The sequence below is a fragment of the Pleurodeles waltl genome, chromosome 12 (assembly GCF_031143425.1).
Source record: "Pleurodeles waltl isolate 20211129_DDA chromosome 12, aPleWal1.hap1.20221129, whole genome shotgun sequence".
NCBI lineage: Eukaryota > Metazoa > Chordata > Amphibia > Caudata > Salamandridae > Pleurodeles > Pleurodeles waltl.
In genome coordinates, this window is record NC_090451.1 from 569,119,471 (window position 1) to 569,135,356 (window position 15,886).

Below are 15,886 nucleotides of genomic sequence, written 5' to 3' on the forward strand. Positions count from 1 at the left end.
AGAATCTATTTGAAGTTTGCTTGAATGGGTGGGTAGTAAGTATTTAGTAGATATTTAATGACAATTTTTCTTTCGGTTGTCCACTGATTATACAGCTCTCTCTTGGATCTCCTGCCCGACAGTGGTTTTCACCCCCTTCGGCAGAAGATTGCATGAGAGTTAAATGGAGTCCCCTGGCACGGACCATTCTCTTGTCAAGAGGGTAAGAACGGTGTTTTGGAGGAGAGTTGGTTCAGGGGCCGTGGTGAATGAGGACAAAAAAAAAAAAAAACTATTTACATGTTTTCTTCCCTCTCATTACTAGGCAGTAATACCTCCTCCCCTTTTGCTTCATTTGCCTACTGGATTTTGATCTCCTTTTCCTTAGACCACCAAACAATATCCAATTCAATAGTCGTTTTCTGGCAGGCTCTGTGGCAAAACAGTATGTTTATAAAAATATATGCAAAAAGAAGTTCAGCAAGGAAACTAGAAACGGCCAGTGTGTTACATCCTTTGCAGGAATGAATACGTATTTTACATGCAGTCATTCTAAAAGGATAGATAAGACAAACTTAACTTGTGCGGCCACACTACACAGTTCTTCAGTTGCCTACATATTCTTTCTAGTGACAGATACAGCCTCTCCCCAGGTACGCACTGCTCAAGCAGATAACAACCCTCCTTATGTAAATAAAGCACTTTTTGCTGCTTAAGTAAGCAGATCATTTTGACGTCAAAAACAAGTAGAGCTACACAGGACAAGCTTCTCTAAGGGTATACATTTTGTCGAAGGCAGTAATAAGAATGTAATTTGTGCATTTTGTTTTCCTGACTTTCCACAGAGTTAGTGATCCATCTTTCTTCTAAAGTAAGCAATTTTTGTTTTACTCCTTCATATATTGTGTGACCCTAGTATCTCTGTTTTTCAGAGCTTTAGTTTTCCATTTTCTCCCTAAAAAAAGACAAAGCCTCTCATTATGTCCCTGGCGGATGGTGGTGTTTTGGAGAAAAGTACTTCCAACAGGCTTGGCGGTACCTTTTCCTAAAATATGACATCAGTGGTTTGGCTCAAGTCAAACTGCCAATGTACCACTCCGACCGCCAGGGTAGTAACAGCCGCCGGGCTGGAGACTACAGTCTCCAGCCAGGGAGCCGTCACCGTCCCACCCGCGGGATTTTCGTGGCTTCCTTACCGCCACGAAAACCATGGTGGTAGGCACTATAAGTGACCGGGAATCCCTTCCCTGCCACTGACAAGGGTCTTCCCCAACCATCCCTTCCCAGAGTCCTCCCTCACCCTCCCCCTCCCACTCCAGACCCCCCGACATACACTCACATTCACGCACCCTCTTACACATGCATACACGCACTCATACCCACATTCACCCATGCATGCTTACATCCGTTCACACACACATCCACACACACTGACATAAATACAAGCACACATGCATTCACACAACACCCAATACACGCACTCACATATCCACACACATATCACGTGAAACGCACACCCACATGAAACACACACACACCGCCCACACACACAGAACGCCCCCCCTCCCCTGTCGGAGCACCTGACTTACATGATTTCAGGGGGTTCTCCAACAGGAGATGAAACAGGGCACTGCTGCCAGCAGCAGCGACCACCAGCTGAACACCGCCAGGCCGTATCATGAGTCATGATATGGTCTGCGGCGGTCTACTGGCGTGGCGCTGCTGCTGGCAGGGGACTTGGGTGGAGGTGGGTGGGTTGGATTGGTGGGCAGACTCCCTCCCCCCAATTCCCCCAGTTTAAAGTTAGAAGGTGCCCTAGGTAGGTGGTGGTCCCTGGGGCTGCGGGGGTAGGAGGAGCACCCCCCCCCCCGAAGCAGAGTCCCACGATGGCTGCCAACACTTCCTGGTTTGAAGTCTTTTTTTAGCCAATCAGAGCTTTAGCCAATCAGAACTTTGCATTTCCCTGCATGAGCTTGTCTTTGTTCGCGAGTACTTCACGGCCATAGATGTACAAATTAGAATTTCCCTAAATGTCTCCAAAACTACGGAACGGATTTAGCCCAAGCGTAATCTGCATACCGAAAGTTAGCTTTCTGCCAAATTTGGTGTAATTCTGTCCAGTGGTTTGGCCTGTAGACCTGTCTAAAGGTTTTACTGGAATTAACATGAACAACACAACTTTTTTTCACCCCCCTCCTTTTTTTTCCGCCCCCGCTTGACTAATCACCCCGAAACTTTCTGTGCGCAACAAAAATCACTGCAACACTTTTTTTTTTTTGGTGGAAAAGTTTGTGAAGGTTTGGCAATCGGTGCCAAAGACCTAGGCAATTCAAACAATGCTTTTTCTATGGAAATATGGTCCTAATTATAACTACCTACTGGCAACCGATAAATATATATGTATGTATATATATATCGTCTTTATGGAATCGCTGTTTGGGCATGGCCTTTAGGGTCTCATTGAGGAGAAAGAAGACCAATCATGCTTGTTTGATACTGCCCCTACCTATGTCTTGGACCCTGTTTTGTTGTTGTTTGTTGTGCATTTCTGTTCTCTGATGATGTTTCTAATTGCCTCCTTTGCAGGGCTTACTTGGATGTTCATCAGCTCGAGCTGGACAAGCTTTCTACACAAATCCGAGAGTCCAAGAGAAATTCTAGATTGGTGAGTTTTTATTTTGCCCGTAGCCTAGTGCTCAGTGTTATATATTTATTCATAGAAGTGTCATGAGATGCCCTGTGACTCCTCCCATCATAGTCAATGCACATAGATATCGACTCCATTGTTACATTCTTTTTCTCAACCATCGGGCCAGAAGCATAGCAGCAAGGCTCAGCGTGTTTCAGGTTTGCCATTTCAGACCCACAGCAAAATAAATTTCCACTGCTGTCATTGAGAAAGACATCTGCATTTGCCTTTGGCCCCCTCTATTTCTGCGTGCTTCTGAGATCTTTGAACACCTCTGGGGCCACAATGCTTTGGGAGTCCCATGGTACGGGGCTCTACAATTTTTTGTCTTCAGGGAATCTGGGAAAGAAGTATAAGGGTGATGGAAAAGACACCGTTCTGGAAATGCCCTCATTGTCACCCCAGTATCCCACAGGGTTGTAATCTCTGTCTCTCTGGACCATAAAGACACTGAGTGCACCTTCTGTCTGGCTTTCTTGTGCAAAAAGACCATTTGTTAACGCAGTGACAGACGGTGGGCACATTTCATGATACATTAGCAGTCAACACACATTCAACATTTGATGAACCTGACCAGGATGTAGAGTCTGCAGGCTTCCCAACATACAACCCTGCCCCAAGGTCATCGACTCTGGCATCTCTGAGTCAGAAGAACAGGAACAGGAAGGTATTCCACCCACCTCCTTCAACACTAGGCCTCACACAAAGTTGACACCAAGAGCCGCGAGTGTGGCTGAATCCCAAGAACTACACAAACCTCACAAGAGGCTGCACACCATGGTGGAGCACTGCTTTGTGGGACTTCAGCCTTCCACCCTCTGTGTAAGACACTGCCAATTACAGTTCCTCTACAGCCTTCGAGCTCTGATCAGCACAAAGGCAAAACATTGGAGCCGAAACGGGACTTACCAAGAGCCTCGACCCCTATTGGCCCTCCAGCTCCAACAACCGGAAAACATCTTTCCAAGCGGAAGGCCCATCAGCGGCTCTGTCCTGGGTCTCCATAGTCCTTGTTGGACACTGGTAGTCCGAGCTCCTATACCCCCCCAGATGACTACCAAATCCCTTTCTACCCTCATCTAAACGTGGCCCATGGCCCCCGGCTTGCCCCCCCCAACCAGATCCAGACCTAGAGCCAGTTCCACTTCTCCCCAGAATAACTCTGTAGCATATTATAGGTTTATCCACAGAGCCTCGTCATATAGCAAAGTATATATGTGTTTGATGGCATGTATCTGCAGATACACATGCTTTGCATAAGTCTGCCATCTAGTGTTGGGCTGGTAGTGTTACAAGTTGTTTTGCTTTGAAGAAGCTTTTTCGAGTCACAAAATCGAGTGACTCTTCCTCTTGGTGATAGTGCGCATGGGCATCGAGTCCTTTGTTAGATTGTTTTATTTCTGCTGTCAGGTTCGGACGTGTTCCCTCTCGCTCCAGTAGATCTTGGTTTGATACTATCTGAACTTCTCTATCTTTCCTTTAAACATCGGTATCGTTTTGAAACATGTTTGCTAACTACACACAATCCGATTGTATCGTCGTGATCAATTAAACACCTTTCTGGGCGACCGCCCCCTTGCTGGGCCTTCTCGGGCCTACTGCATCACAGGCTCATGGATCGGACTCAGTTTCGATTCTGCCCTTGGTGCCATGCCAAGTTCCCCTACACCGACCAACACTTGTGTGCAACCTCTGCCTCTCTTCCGAGCACAAGGAAGAAACCTGTGAGGCGTGTCGATCCTTCCACTCCAAGAAGACTCTGCCAGATCGAAGAGCGCAACGGCTAGAGATGGCATCCAAGTGGACTGAACAAACGCCTGATATTTTAGGTGAAGAACAAGCTCAGACTGCAGTTTCCATTGTAGATTCTGATTCCGACCGTGACTCCGATGGGGACAGCCAAGTGATTCCAGCGGCACAGTATGTGAGTACGGCAGCCCCTTCCCATAACCAAAAACCATCCAAAAAATCAGCACAACTGGTCTTGGGTCCACTACTGCTTGCCAGCCATGGTCGGATCCGAAGGTTACATCTGGATGTCGGGCCCTCGGGTTTGCCTGCCATGCCATGCCTGTTTCTGGATCGACTCGAAAAGTGGAGGCTTCCACTTCAGAACCAAAGCATTCCTCTTCCACGTTGGAGCCGAAACATCCAACCTCCTCTTCGGAGCTGAAAAAACGTCCATTTGCTTCATTGTCGACATTCTCGGCCTGATTAAAGCAGTTGGCCTCCAAGCTTTCTGAGCACAAAACTGTGGGAAAGAAATATGCTCCACCTCTAGAAGAACCAACAGACATTAGGCCCATACTTGAAGTGATGGACCATAAACAGCGAAAAATCTAAATCCATAAGGATACTGGAAAGATTATTGTCTCTTATCCTTCTATAACCAAAAGGAAACTATCTTTCCAAGAGACTTTCGGAGCTGGGCCTTCACCTGCCAAAATCTTTAAGCAGAAGGAGAAACCAAAGGCGGTACATCAGCCTTCACCACCACATTCCCCTTTGCTTCCCACTTCTCCACCACCACCTTCACCTACACAGTTTCTTCCGCAATCCCCTGTCTCCTCACATGGGGCTGACCTGGGTGACAACACTTATAGTGTAGATCCATGGGATTTGTATGACCCAGACCCTATCCCATCTAACAATCCTGATGTATATCCCACTAGGCAATATCCACCTGAAGACACCACAGCCTATAATCAGGTTATTGCTAGAGCAGCTGCATGCCACAATGCAGCTACACTCATATCCCATAGAGGATGATTTTTTTTATTTAACACGCTGTCCTCTACACACAAAGAGTACCAATGCCTACAGACATGCTTAAACATGCTTATGAAATTTTTAAAGAGCCAGTAAAGGCTAGGTTACTAACACCAGATGAGGACAAAAAATATAAAGCTGCCCTCCTAGTACCCCACTGACTCCAATGACTTGGGTCTGAATTGAATAGCTGATTTAATTACCCTAAGACCTCTATTATATTGGGTAAGGCTCTGGACTGTTCCCGAATTGGATATTTATAAGAACTCCCCGAATTCGGCTACTATGCCATGGGATAAGCTTGTATCCAATTGGTTTTGCACCTTGAGTTTAGGAGATCTTTGGGAGAATCCCCACAAACTACAGAAATCTCACATAAAAGTTCTGAAATCTGTATACTGGTCTCATGTAAGAAATGATTATATTTGTCGCAAATCCCATGGACGATTAACTAACCTTTTTATTGATTTTAAGTGATATCCAGAGTTTGAACCCTACCTAGATATGATACCCGATTTAGTAGGCAAAGGTCTATATGCTAGATTTCGCTTTGGGTCCTTGCCTTTGAAGTCTTTGACAAGCAGCTGGGGACCAACCACTGTTTCTGATAATTGTCCTGCGTGTAGTGATGCCTCTGAAACAGTTGAACATTTTATGTTTTTTTTGCCCTGCTTATTCATCCCCTAGGTCCAAATGGATCTGCAAAATCTGTCAGGAAATGAAGATGAGTAAATGTGCTATAGCCTTGAGGATTTTAAAAAGTCATAGGTCTAATGTGCTAATTTATGCCGTTAGTAAGTTTTTAGTAGCAGCATGGTATATACGTAATTCCTATCTAATTAATGAGTCTTAAAGAAAGATTGGATGGGGCTTTTAACCTGGGTAATTGGGTTTTAAAACCAATTGTTATTTATTAGTTTTAATCCAGGATTGTACTAGTTATATATGTCTTTTTTCTTATGATATTTATATTGTTTGTGTTGCTTTGATGGCCTGTTGACCGAGTAAAGCTTGTTGCTGAATTGAAAGCTGCACCATCAGATCCACTCTTCATCACTCAACAATTGCCACCTGATTCTGTTGTTGTGAGTGCAGCAAGAAAGAGGACAACCAGTCAGTCCACCGGGTATGCTCCTCCCCCGATAAGGAAAGTCACACATTTGATGCAACAGGCAAAAGAGTGGCAACCCAATCTGCAAATTATTGGAGAATTGCTAACTCCCAGGCCCTTTTTGACAGGTACAATAGGACCCATTGGGACGAGATGCAGGAGTTCCTGCAATATCTACAACAGGAACACCAAAAAAGGGCACAGCAGGAAGTTGCAGAAGGACAGGCTATCTCCAACAACCAAATTAGATCTGCCCTAGATGCAGCAGACACCGCAGCTAGGAGTATACACACTAGCGTAATGATCAGGAGGCATGCTCTGTTGCTGTCTTCAGGGTTCAAACCTTAGATACATCAAGCAGTCCTTAATATGCTGTTTAACAAACAGCAATTATTTGGACTAAAGGTGAACACCACCATAGAAAAACTTAAAAAGGACCCTGACACAGCTAAGGCCATGGGTGTCCTTTACGCAACACCTGTTTGGTGTACTTTTCGTAGACCCCACTTCAGAGGGGTTTTTAAACCCTCAACATTAGAAAACCTCTATGTCCCAACGAAAGCAGGGACAACAGTATCACTCTAGAGGGTCTTTCAGAGGATCCTCTAGAAGAAACAACTTTAGAGGTAGGGGGAAATCCACTGCCACAAGAGGTGCCTCCACCTCATCAAAGCAGTGACTTTCTCAGCATCCCCACAGGGTACACATCTCCTGTGGGAGGAAGACTGCAACATTTCTACCATCAATTGCAGAAAATTACATCAGATCAATTGGTACTGTCAATTATCCACAATGGTTATAACCTAGAACTCATCTCCTCTCCACCAAATATTCCCCCTCGCTCACACAGGCTTTCTCCACAACACCTCATTTTGCTAAAGCAAGAGGTACAATCACTTCTACTCAAAGGTACAATCGAGGTAGTACCTATAACTCAACAAGGGACAGGAGTATAATCTCCATACTTCCTCATACCAAAGAAGGATGGCATTCGCAGACCAATCCTCGATCTCAGACCCCTCAATCAATACATTCTCTCAGAGCATCTCCACGTGGTCACTCTTCAGGATGTCATTCCTTTACTACAAAAACAGGACTTCATGACAGCATTATATCTGAAAGATGCTTACTTCCATATTCCCATTTATCCATCACATCACAAATACTTACGGTTTGTGACAGCAGGTGTAGGAAGCTGGCTCTGTATATACTATTTCAAAATGGGATATATTGTGCACAGAGCCCAGGGGTTTCCCAAGAGGCTTGACAGAGGCAAAAATATATAATATTAATGCTCTGTTTGTGGTAGTGTGGTTGAGCAGTTAGGCTTATCAGAGGGTAGTATTAAGTATTTGTTGTATACACACAAGCAATAAGTGAAAACACACACTCAATGACAACTCCAGGCCAATAGGTTTTTACATAGCAAAATATTATTTTGTTAATTTAATTTTAGAACCACAAGATTCATTTAGCAGGTAAGTACATTAAATGAAAGGTACTTTGCATAGTAATACTTAGGACTTTAATTAGATTCAAGATTGTACACAGTTTTCTTTAAAATGGCAAAAAGCTATTTTAAAAGTGAACATTGCAATTTTCAACAGTTCCTAGGGGAGGTAAGTACAGTACAGTTTCAGAGGTAAGTACCACACTTACGGGTTCAGTATCTGGGGAATAGGTGGCCCTCTGTTGGGGTTCAAGGCAACACCATGCACCAACAACACAGGGCCGGTCAGGTGCAGAGGTCAAACAGGAGCCAAAACAACATGGGCGCCTAGGGAGACTGGGTATTCCGGTTCCAGTCTGCTTGAAGGTAAGTACCCGCGTTGTTGGAGGAGTACTGGAGGGGCCCCATGTAGGCACAAAAATCACACCCTCAGCGGCACAGGGCGGCTGGGTGCAGTGTGCCAACAGGGCATTGGTTTCTCAATAGAACTCTACTGAGGGTTCCGGGGGTCACTTAGGCGCTGCAGGCGGGGCACAGGGGGGCCTCTCGGGCAAGCCACTGACTGGGCAAGAGCGGCCTGCTGGTCGTTGCTGCACCGGTGGTCGGTTTCTCATGGGCCGGGGGGCTGTGGGGGCAGTGCTTCTCCCTGCGGCAGATATCGTTGTCACGGTCCGGGAGGTCCTCGGGATTCCATCTGCAGGCGTCGTCGTGGGGGTGCAGAGAGGTCAGCCCAGGGTGGACACGCCATCAGAGTCTCCTTGGAGTCCTCTATGGATAGCAGGTTTCTCTGGACACAGGCAGGGGGCGTCGGTGCAGAGTAGTTGGACTCATGCTTCTGGAGTGAGGGGAGAGTCCCTTTAAAGTTGGTTTCTTGGTCTTTTCTTTGGGCAGGTCTGCTGTCCACAGGAGTTTCTTGGTCCTCGGTAATGCAGGCAGTCCCCTGGAGGCTTTTCAGGGGTCGCTGGTCCTGCAGAACGTGTTGCTTCATTTCTTGCAGCTTTTCGAGGCAGGAGACGGGCAGGGAGGGCCAGGGCCGAGTCAGTTGGCGTCTCCTTCTCTTCTCTGCGGGGTTTTCAGCTCAGCAGTCCTTCTTCTTTCTTGAGGTCGACAGGAAATCTGAAGAGCTGGGTTCAGGGTCCCCCCTAAATACTAAATTTAGGGGTGAGTTAGGGTCAGAGTGCAGTAGCCAATGGCTACTGTCCCTGAGGGTGGCTACACCCTCCTTGTGCCCACTCCATCTGGGGAGGGGGGCACATCCCTATACCTATTGGTCCTAATCCTCCAAAGAAAGATGGAGGATTTCTCAAGGAGGGGGTCACTTCAGCTCTGGTCACCTTAGAGGTGGACCTGGCTGGAGGGGTGAATCCTCCTTGTTTTTCTCATTATCCCTCTAGACTTACCGCCAAAAGTGGGAGCTTGTCTGGGGGGCAGGCATCCCCACTAGCTGGAGTGCCCTTGGTCACTGTAACACCAGGCTTGAGCCTTTGAGGCTCACCGCCAGGTGTTACAGTTCCAGCAGGGGAAGGTGTGAAGCACCTCCACCCAGGACAGGCTTTGTTTATTACCACAGAGTGCACAGAGGCACTCACACCATGTGGTCAGAAACTCATCTGGAAATGGCAGTATGGCACAGACCGGTCAGCCTTGCACTAGCAGTTGGGCTAACATACAGGGGGCATCTCTAAGATGCCCTCTGTGTGCATTTTTCAATAAATCCCACACTGGCATCAGTGTGGGTTTATTGTGCTTAGAAGTTTGATACCAAACTTCCCAATATTCAGTGTAGCCGATATGGTGCTGTGGAGTTCGTGTTTGACAAACTCCCAGACCATATACTCAGTATGGCTACCTGCATTTACAGTGTCTAAGAATTGACTTAGACACTGCAGGGGCATAGTGCTCATGCAGCTGTGCCCTCACCTGTGGTATAATGCACCCTGCCTTAGGGCTGTAAAGCCTGCTAGAGAGGTGACTTACCTATGCCACAGGCAGTGGTTTGTGGGCGTGGTACTCTGAGGGGAGTGCCATGTTGACTTTGTCTTTTCTCTGCACCAGCACACACAAGCTGCAAAGCAGTGTGCATGTACTGAGTGAGGGGTCCCAGAGGGTGGCATAATACATGCTGCAGCCCTTAGGGACCTTCCCTGTCCACAGGGCCCTTGGTACCAGGAGTACCTTTTACAAGGGACTTAACTGTGTGCCAGGGCTGTGCCAATTGGGGAAACAAATGTACCGTTTTAGGGAAAGAACACTACTGCTGGGGCCTGGTTAGAAGGGTCTCAGCACCCTTCCAATCAAAGTTGGCATCAACACTAGGCAAAAAGTGGGGGGTGACCATGCCAACAGTGGCATTTTCCTACACAACCCCCGCCTCCCCAAACGAAGAGGATGATACTAACCGTACCCAAGAGAGTCTTCATTTTCTAAGTGGAAGTACCTGGAAAGGCCGTCAGCATTGGCATGGGCAGTCTCAGGTCTGTGTTCCACTATAAAGTCCATTCCCTGTAGGGCTATGGACCACCTCAAAAGTTTAGGGTTCTCTCCTTTCATTTGCATGAGCCATCGGAGAGGTCTTTAGTCAGTTTGAACAATAAAGTGAGTACCGAACAAGTATCGTCTCAACTTTTTCAGTGACCAAACCACAGCAAAGGCCTCCTTCTCACTGGCACTCCAACCCTGCTCCCTGGGGAGTAACCTCCTGCTAATGAAAGCAACAGACTGGTCAACCTCCTAGTCCCCGTTATTTTATATGGTCAAGGCCATCATCAGTGGTTTGGGACAGGACTGCTCCTATCTCATGTTCAGAGGCATCTTTCTGCACAATGAATTGCTTAGAATAATCTGGACCATTTAGAACGAACTGGTGCTGAGCACATATCTTCTTTTAGAGTGCCAAAGGCCTTTCGACAGTCTAGGGTCCAGTTTACCTTCTTGGGCATTTTCTTAGAGGTCAATTCTGTGAGGGGAGTCACAATGGGCCCATATCCCTTCACAGACCTCCTGTAATATCCAGTCAAGCCAAGGAATGCCCTGACCTGAGTCTGGGTTTTTGGAGCTTCCCAGTCCAAAATTGTCTGGATCTTGGGTTGTAAAGGTTGCACTTGGCCTCCACCTACAAGGTGGCCCAAGTATACACCTGTTCCGTTCCCTATCTAGCATTTTGATGCCTTGATAGAGAGGCCTGCTGCTTGCAGGGCCTGCAAAACCTTCTCCAGGTGGACCAGGTGATCCTGCCAATTGGAGCTAAAGACAGCAATATCATCTAGGTATGCTGCACTAAAGGACTCCAAACCAGCAGGGTCTGATTCACCAACCTTTGGAAGGTAGCAGGGGCATTCTTTAAGCCAAAGGGCATAACAGTAAACTGATAATGCCCATCAGTGGTTGAGAATGCTGTTTTCACTTTTGCTCCAGGTGCCATCCTAACTTGCCAGTACCCTGCAGTTAAGTCAAAGGAACTCAGAAATGTGGCTACACCTAAATTGTCAATCAACTCATCTGCTCTGGGTATGGGGTGAGCATCTGTCTTGGTGACAGAATGGAGTCCTCTTTGGTCCACACATAACCCAATTTCTCCCTTTCCATCTTTGGTGTGAGGTTTGGGGACCAAGACCACTGGGCCAGCCCAGGGCACTGTCAGAGTGCTCTATTACCCCTAACTCCAGCATCTTGTGGACTTCCACTTTGGTGCTTTCTTGGACTTGGTCAGACTGTCTGAATATTTTGTTTTTGACAGGTAAACAGTCTCCTGTGTCCACATGATGGGTACACAGATGTGTCTGACCAGGGGTCAAAGAAAAGAGCTCAGCTTACTGTTGTAGTACTTGCCTAGAGTCAGCTTCCTGTTGGGCAGAAAGGGTGTCTGAATAGACCACACTATTTACTGGCCCATCCTTGGGGTCTGTTGAAAGGAGGTCAGGGAGAGGTTCACTCTCTGCTTCCTGATCCTCATCAGTAACCTTCAACATGGTTATATCTGCCCTATCATTATAGAGCTTAAGGCGGTTAACATGGATCACCCTCTTGGGTGTCCTGCTAGTGCCCAGGTCCACCAAGTGAGTGATCTGCCTCTTTTTCTCTAGGACTGGGTAAGGGCCACTCCATCTGTCCCAAAATGCCCTGGGAGCCACAGGTTCCAGAACCCAGACTATTTGTCCTGGTTGGAATTCAACCATTGCAGCCTTTTGGTCATACCACAACTTCTGGAGTTGTTGGCTGGCCTCAAGGTTTTTGGATGCCTTTTCTATGTACTCAGCCATCCTTGAGCGGAGGTCAAGCACATAGTACACCGCATCTTGTTTAGGCTCATGGGGAAATCTTTCCCAGCCTTCTTTTACAAGTGCTAGTGGTCCCCTTACCGGATGGCCAAACAGAAGCTAAAAGGGGAAAACCCTACTCCCTTCTGTGGCACCTCTCTGTCGACGAAAAGCAGGCATGGCAGGAGGACATCCCATATCCTTTTCGAGTTTTTCAAGGAACCCCATGATCATGCCCTTCTGTGTCTTGTTAAACCTTTCAAGAAGACCATTGCTTTGTAGATAAGGTGTGGCGAACTAATAAATCACCTCACACTCATTCCACATGTGTTTGAGGTAAGCTGACATGAAGTGGATGCCTCTGTCAGAAACCACCTCCTTAGGGAAACCCACTCTGGTGAAAATATCAATTAGGGCCTTGGCTACTGCAGGCTACTTAGTTGACCTAAGGGGAATTGCTTCAGGGTATCTGATAGGATGGTCCACCACTACTAGTATATTGGCTCCCTGAGGCTGTGGGAGGTTCAGGTGGACCCACAGTGTCCACACCAACCCTTTCAAAGGGGACCCCGACCACTGGAATTGAAATGGGGGGGACTTTGGCTGGCCACCTGTCTTGCCACCCACTTGCTTGACAGGTGACACAGGAGCTACAAAACTCCCTTACTTTCTGGGACATGTTGGGCAAATAGAAATGGTTCACTAATCGGTTCCATGTCATGCTTTGTCCCAAATGCCCAGCTAGGGGGATGTCATGGGTCAAAGTGAGGATAAACTCTCTAAACTCCTGAGGCACTAGCACTCTCCTAGTGGCACCATGTTTAGGATCTCTTCCCTCAGTGTAAAGGAGTCCATCCTCCCAATAGACCCTGTGGGAGCCACTGAGATCTCCTTTCTCCTGCTCAGCAGCTTGCTGTCTCAGGCCTTCAAGAGTGGGACAAGTCTTTTGTCCCTGGCACAGCTGTTCCCTTGAGGGTCCCCCTGGGCCCAAGAGCTCTACCTGGTAAGGTTCCAGCTCCATGGACTCAGTTCCCTCAGGGGATAGGACATCTTCCTGGGAAGAGAGGTCCTGTTTCTTGTGCTGTACAGAGGCTGGTCCCCCAGTCCTATTACCTTTTCTCTTGGAAGGTTGGGCCAATATTCCAGGCTCCAACACTTCTTTTTCACCCTGTGGTATGCTCTGTGCTCTTGTTTTTACACACACCAGTTCCCGGATACCCACCATGGCTGCACAGGTTTTGAGTTCTACCTCAGCCAATGCTGATGACTCCAAATCATTCCCTAGCAAACATTCTACTGGGATTGCAGAAGAGACCACTACATGTTTCAGGCCAGTAACCCCCTCCCCCCTCCCCATTCTAAAGTTACAATTGCCATGGGATGGGCCTTAGTTTCATTTGTCAGCATTGGTAACTGGATATGTTTGTCCCGCTAAATACTGTCCTTGGGAACCCAGGTTGTCTGTCACCATGGTGACACTGGCACCTGTATCCCTCAGGACTTCTACCTCTGTCCCATTTATCAAGAGCTGCTGCCTGTATTTTTGTATGTTAGGCGGCCAAGCAGCCAGTGTGGCTATATCCACCCCACCCTCAGAGACTAAAGTAGCTTCAGTGAGAACCTTGATTTGCTCTGGGCACACTTTTGATCCCACTTGGAGACTGGCTATTCCAGTGCTAACTGGAGTAGAAGTTGTGGGACTTTTCTTGGAACAGGCCTTGTCTCCAGTTTGGGGTCCATGTTGTCTACAGGTGTGACACCAGGCCTTCTTGGGATCAAAGTTTTTACCCTTGTACCCATTTGTGGACTGTGAAGAGGCTCAGCCCACTCTCCTGAGCAGGTTTTTGGGGCCCTTGGGAAGCCTCTTTAGTTTTGTCCTTGGATGTCTCACCACTCTTCCCCTGGGGAGACTTTGTGACCCCTTTCTTTTGGTCACCCCCTTTGGAAGTCTTTGGTCACCCTTGTCTTGTCCCAGTGGGCTGCCTTCTTTCCCAATTCTTGGGGAGAAATTGGACCTAGGTCTACCAGAGGCTTATTCAACTTGTCATTGAAGCAGTCACTTAACAGATGTTCTTTCATAAATAAATTATAGAGCACTCCACTGCCAGTTATAAAACCATCTAGTGTTTTCTATGAGTAGTCAACAAAACCAATCCAGGACTGGCTCGAGGTTTTGTGAGCCCCCTGAACCTTATTCGGTACTCCTCAGTTGATAATACAAAGCCCTCAATCAGGGTAGCCTTCATGAGGTCATAGGATTCTGCATCTTTACCATAGAGTGTGAGGAGCTATCCCTACACTTACCAGTAAACAGTTCCCAAAGGAGAGCTCCCCAGTGAGATCTGTTTAGTTTTCTGGTTGCACAAGCCCCCTCAAAAGCTGCGAACCATTTGGTGATATCATCACCTTATTTATATTTTGAAACAATCCCTTTGGCGTTTTTAGGATGTCAGTATCCTCTCTGACCCTATGTATGTTGCTGCCACCATTTATGGGTGCTAACCCCATTTCTGCTATTTCCCTTTCTCTAGCTAGGAGCTGCTTCTCCAAAGCTATTCTTTTGGCCATCCTTGCTAAAAGGATGTCCTCCTTATTGAGGCTGTCCTCAATGTTCCCAGAGAGACTGGACTCCTCTGTGTAAGAATCAGAATCTCTGAGTCTGATTTGTAGAGACAGGTGTCTTGGAACCCTGCTCTCCCTAGTTAGGGTAGGAGAGGAGAGTTCTACCTCCTGATCCTCAACTTCTTTCCCCATCTGAGGGAAGGTCTTCCCCTTCAGTAGGGTGGTCCCTGGTGTACTCTGCTAAGAGCTCCTGGTGCTTGACCTTGGTAGGGTTGGACCCAGTTGTAATCTTTCTTAACTTACAGAGGGACCTTAGCTCTTTCATCCCTAGATACAGGTAAGGGGTGAGGTCGAGTTCCATCACCATATCCTCTGAGTTACTCATTATGTCTCTAAAAGTTGGGATTACTTTTTACGAAACTAAAAACTACTTCTAGTACTTAAATCCTAACTTTTACAAAACTTTTTAACTTAAAAAAGAGATGCTAACTAGGACTTACACAAGGCCCTAGCGGGACTTTAAAAAATTTGGAAAAATAGTAAAAATTAAAAAAAACAATTTTCTAATGACAATTTTGGAATTTAGTCGTGTGATCAGGTACCGGCTGAGAAGTCCAGCAAATGCAAAGTCTTAGACCCCACTGCTGATCCACCAATGTAGGAAGCTGGCTCTGTATATGCTATATCAAAATGAGATATTGTGTGCACAGAGTCCAGGGGTTCCCCAAGAGGCTTGACAGAGGCAATAATAGATAATACTAATGCTCTATTTGTGGTAGGGTGTTTGAGCAGTTAGGCTTATCAGAGGGTAGTGTTAAGCATTTGTTGTACAGACATAAGCAATAAGTGAAAACACACACTCAATGACAAATCCACACCAATAGGTTTTTATATAGAAAAATATTATTTTGTTAATTTATTTTTAGAACCACGAGATTCATTTAGCAGGTAAGTACACTAAATTAAAGGTACTTTGCATAGTAATACTTAGGACTTTGAATAGATTCAATATTGTACACAGTTTTCTTTGAAATGGTTAAAAGCTATTTTATAAGTGAACACTGCAATTT

The 15,886-nt window shown here is 46.6% G+C and overlaps 1 protein-coding gene across 3 annotated transcripts in view; it reads left to right on the forward strand.

Annotated features, from left to right (window-relative positions):
* RIPOR1 (RHO family interacting cell polarization regulator 1) overlaps nucleotides 1-15,886 on the forward strand; it is a 1,174,702-nt gene that overhangs the window by 209,527 nt on the left and 949,289 nt on the right. For all 3 annotated transcript variants that reach the window (XM_069217674.1, XM_069217675.1, XM_069217673.1), the window contains exon 4: nucleotides 2,566-2,644. In XM_069217674.1, the coding sequence (XP_069073775.1) occupies nucleotides 2,566-2,644 (79 nt within the window). The remainder of the gene's footprint in view (nucleotides 1-2,565; nucleotides 2,645-15,886) is intronic.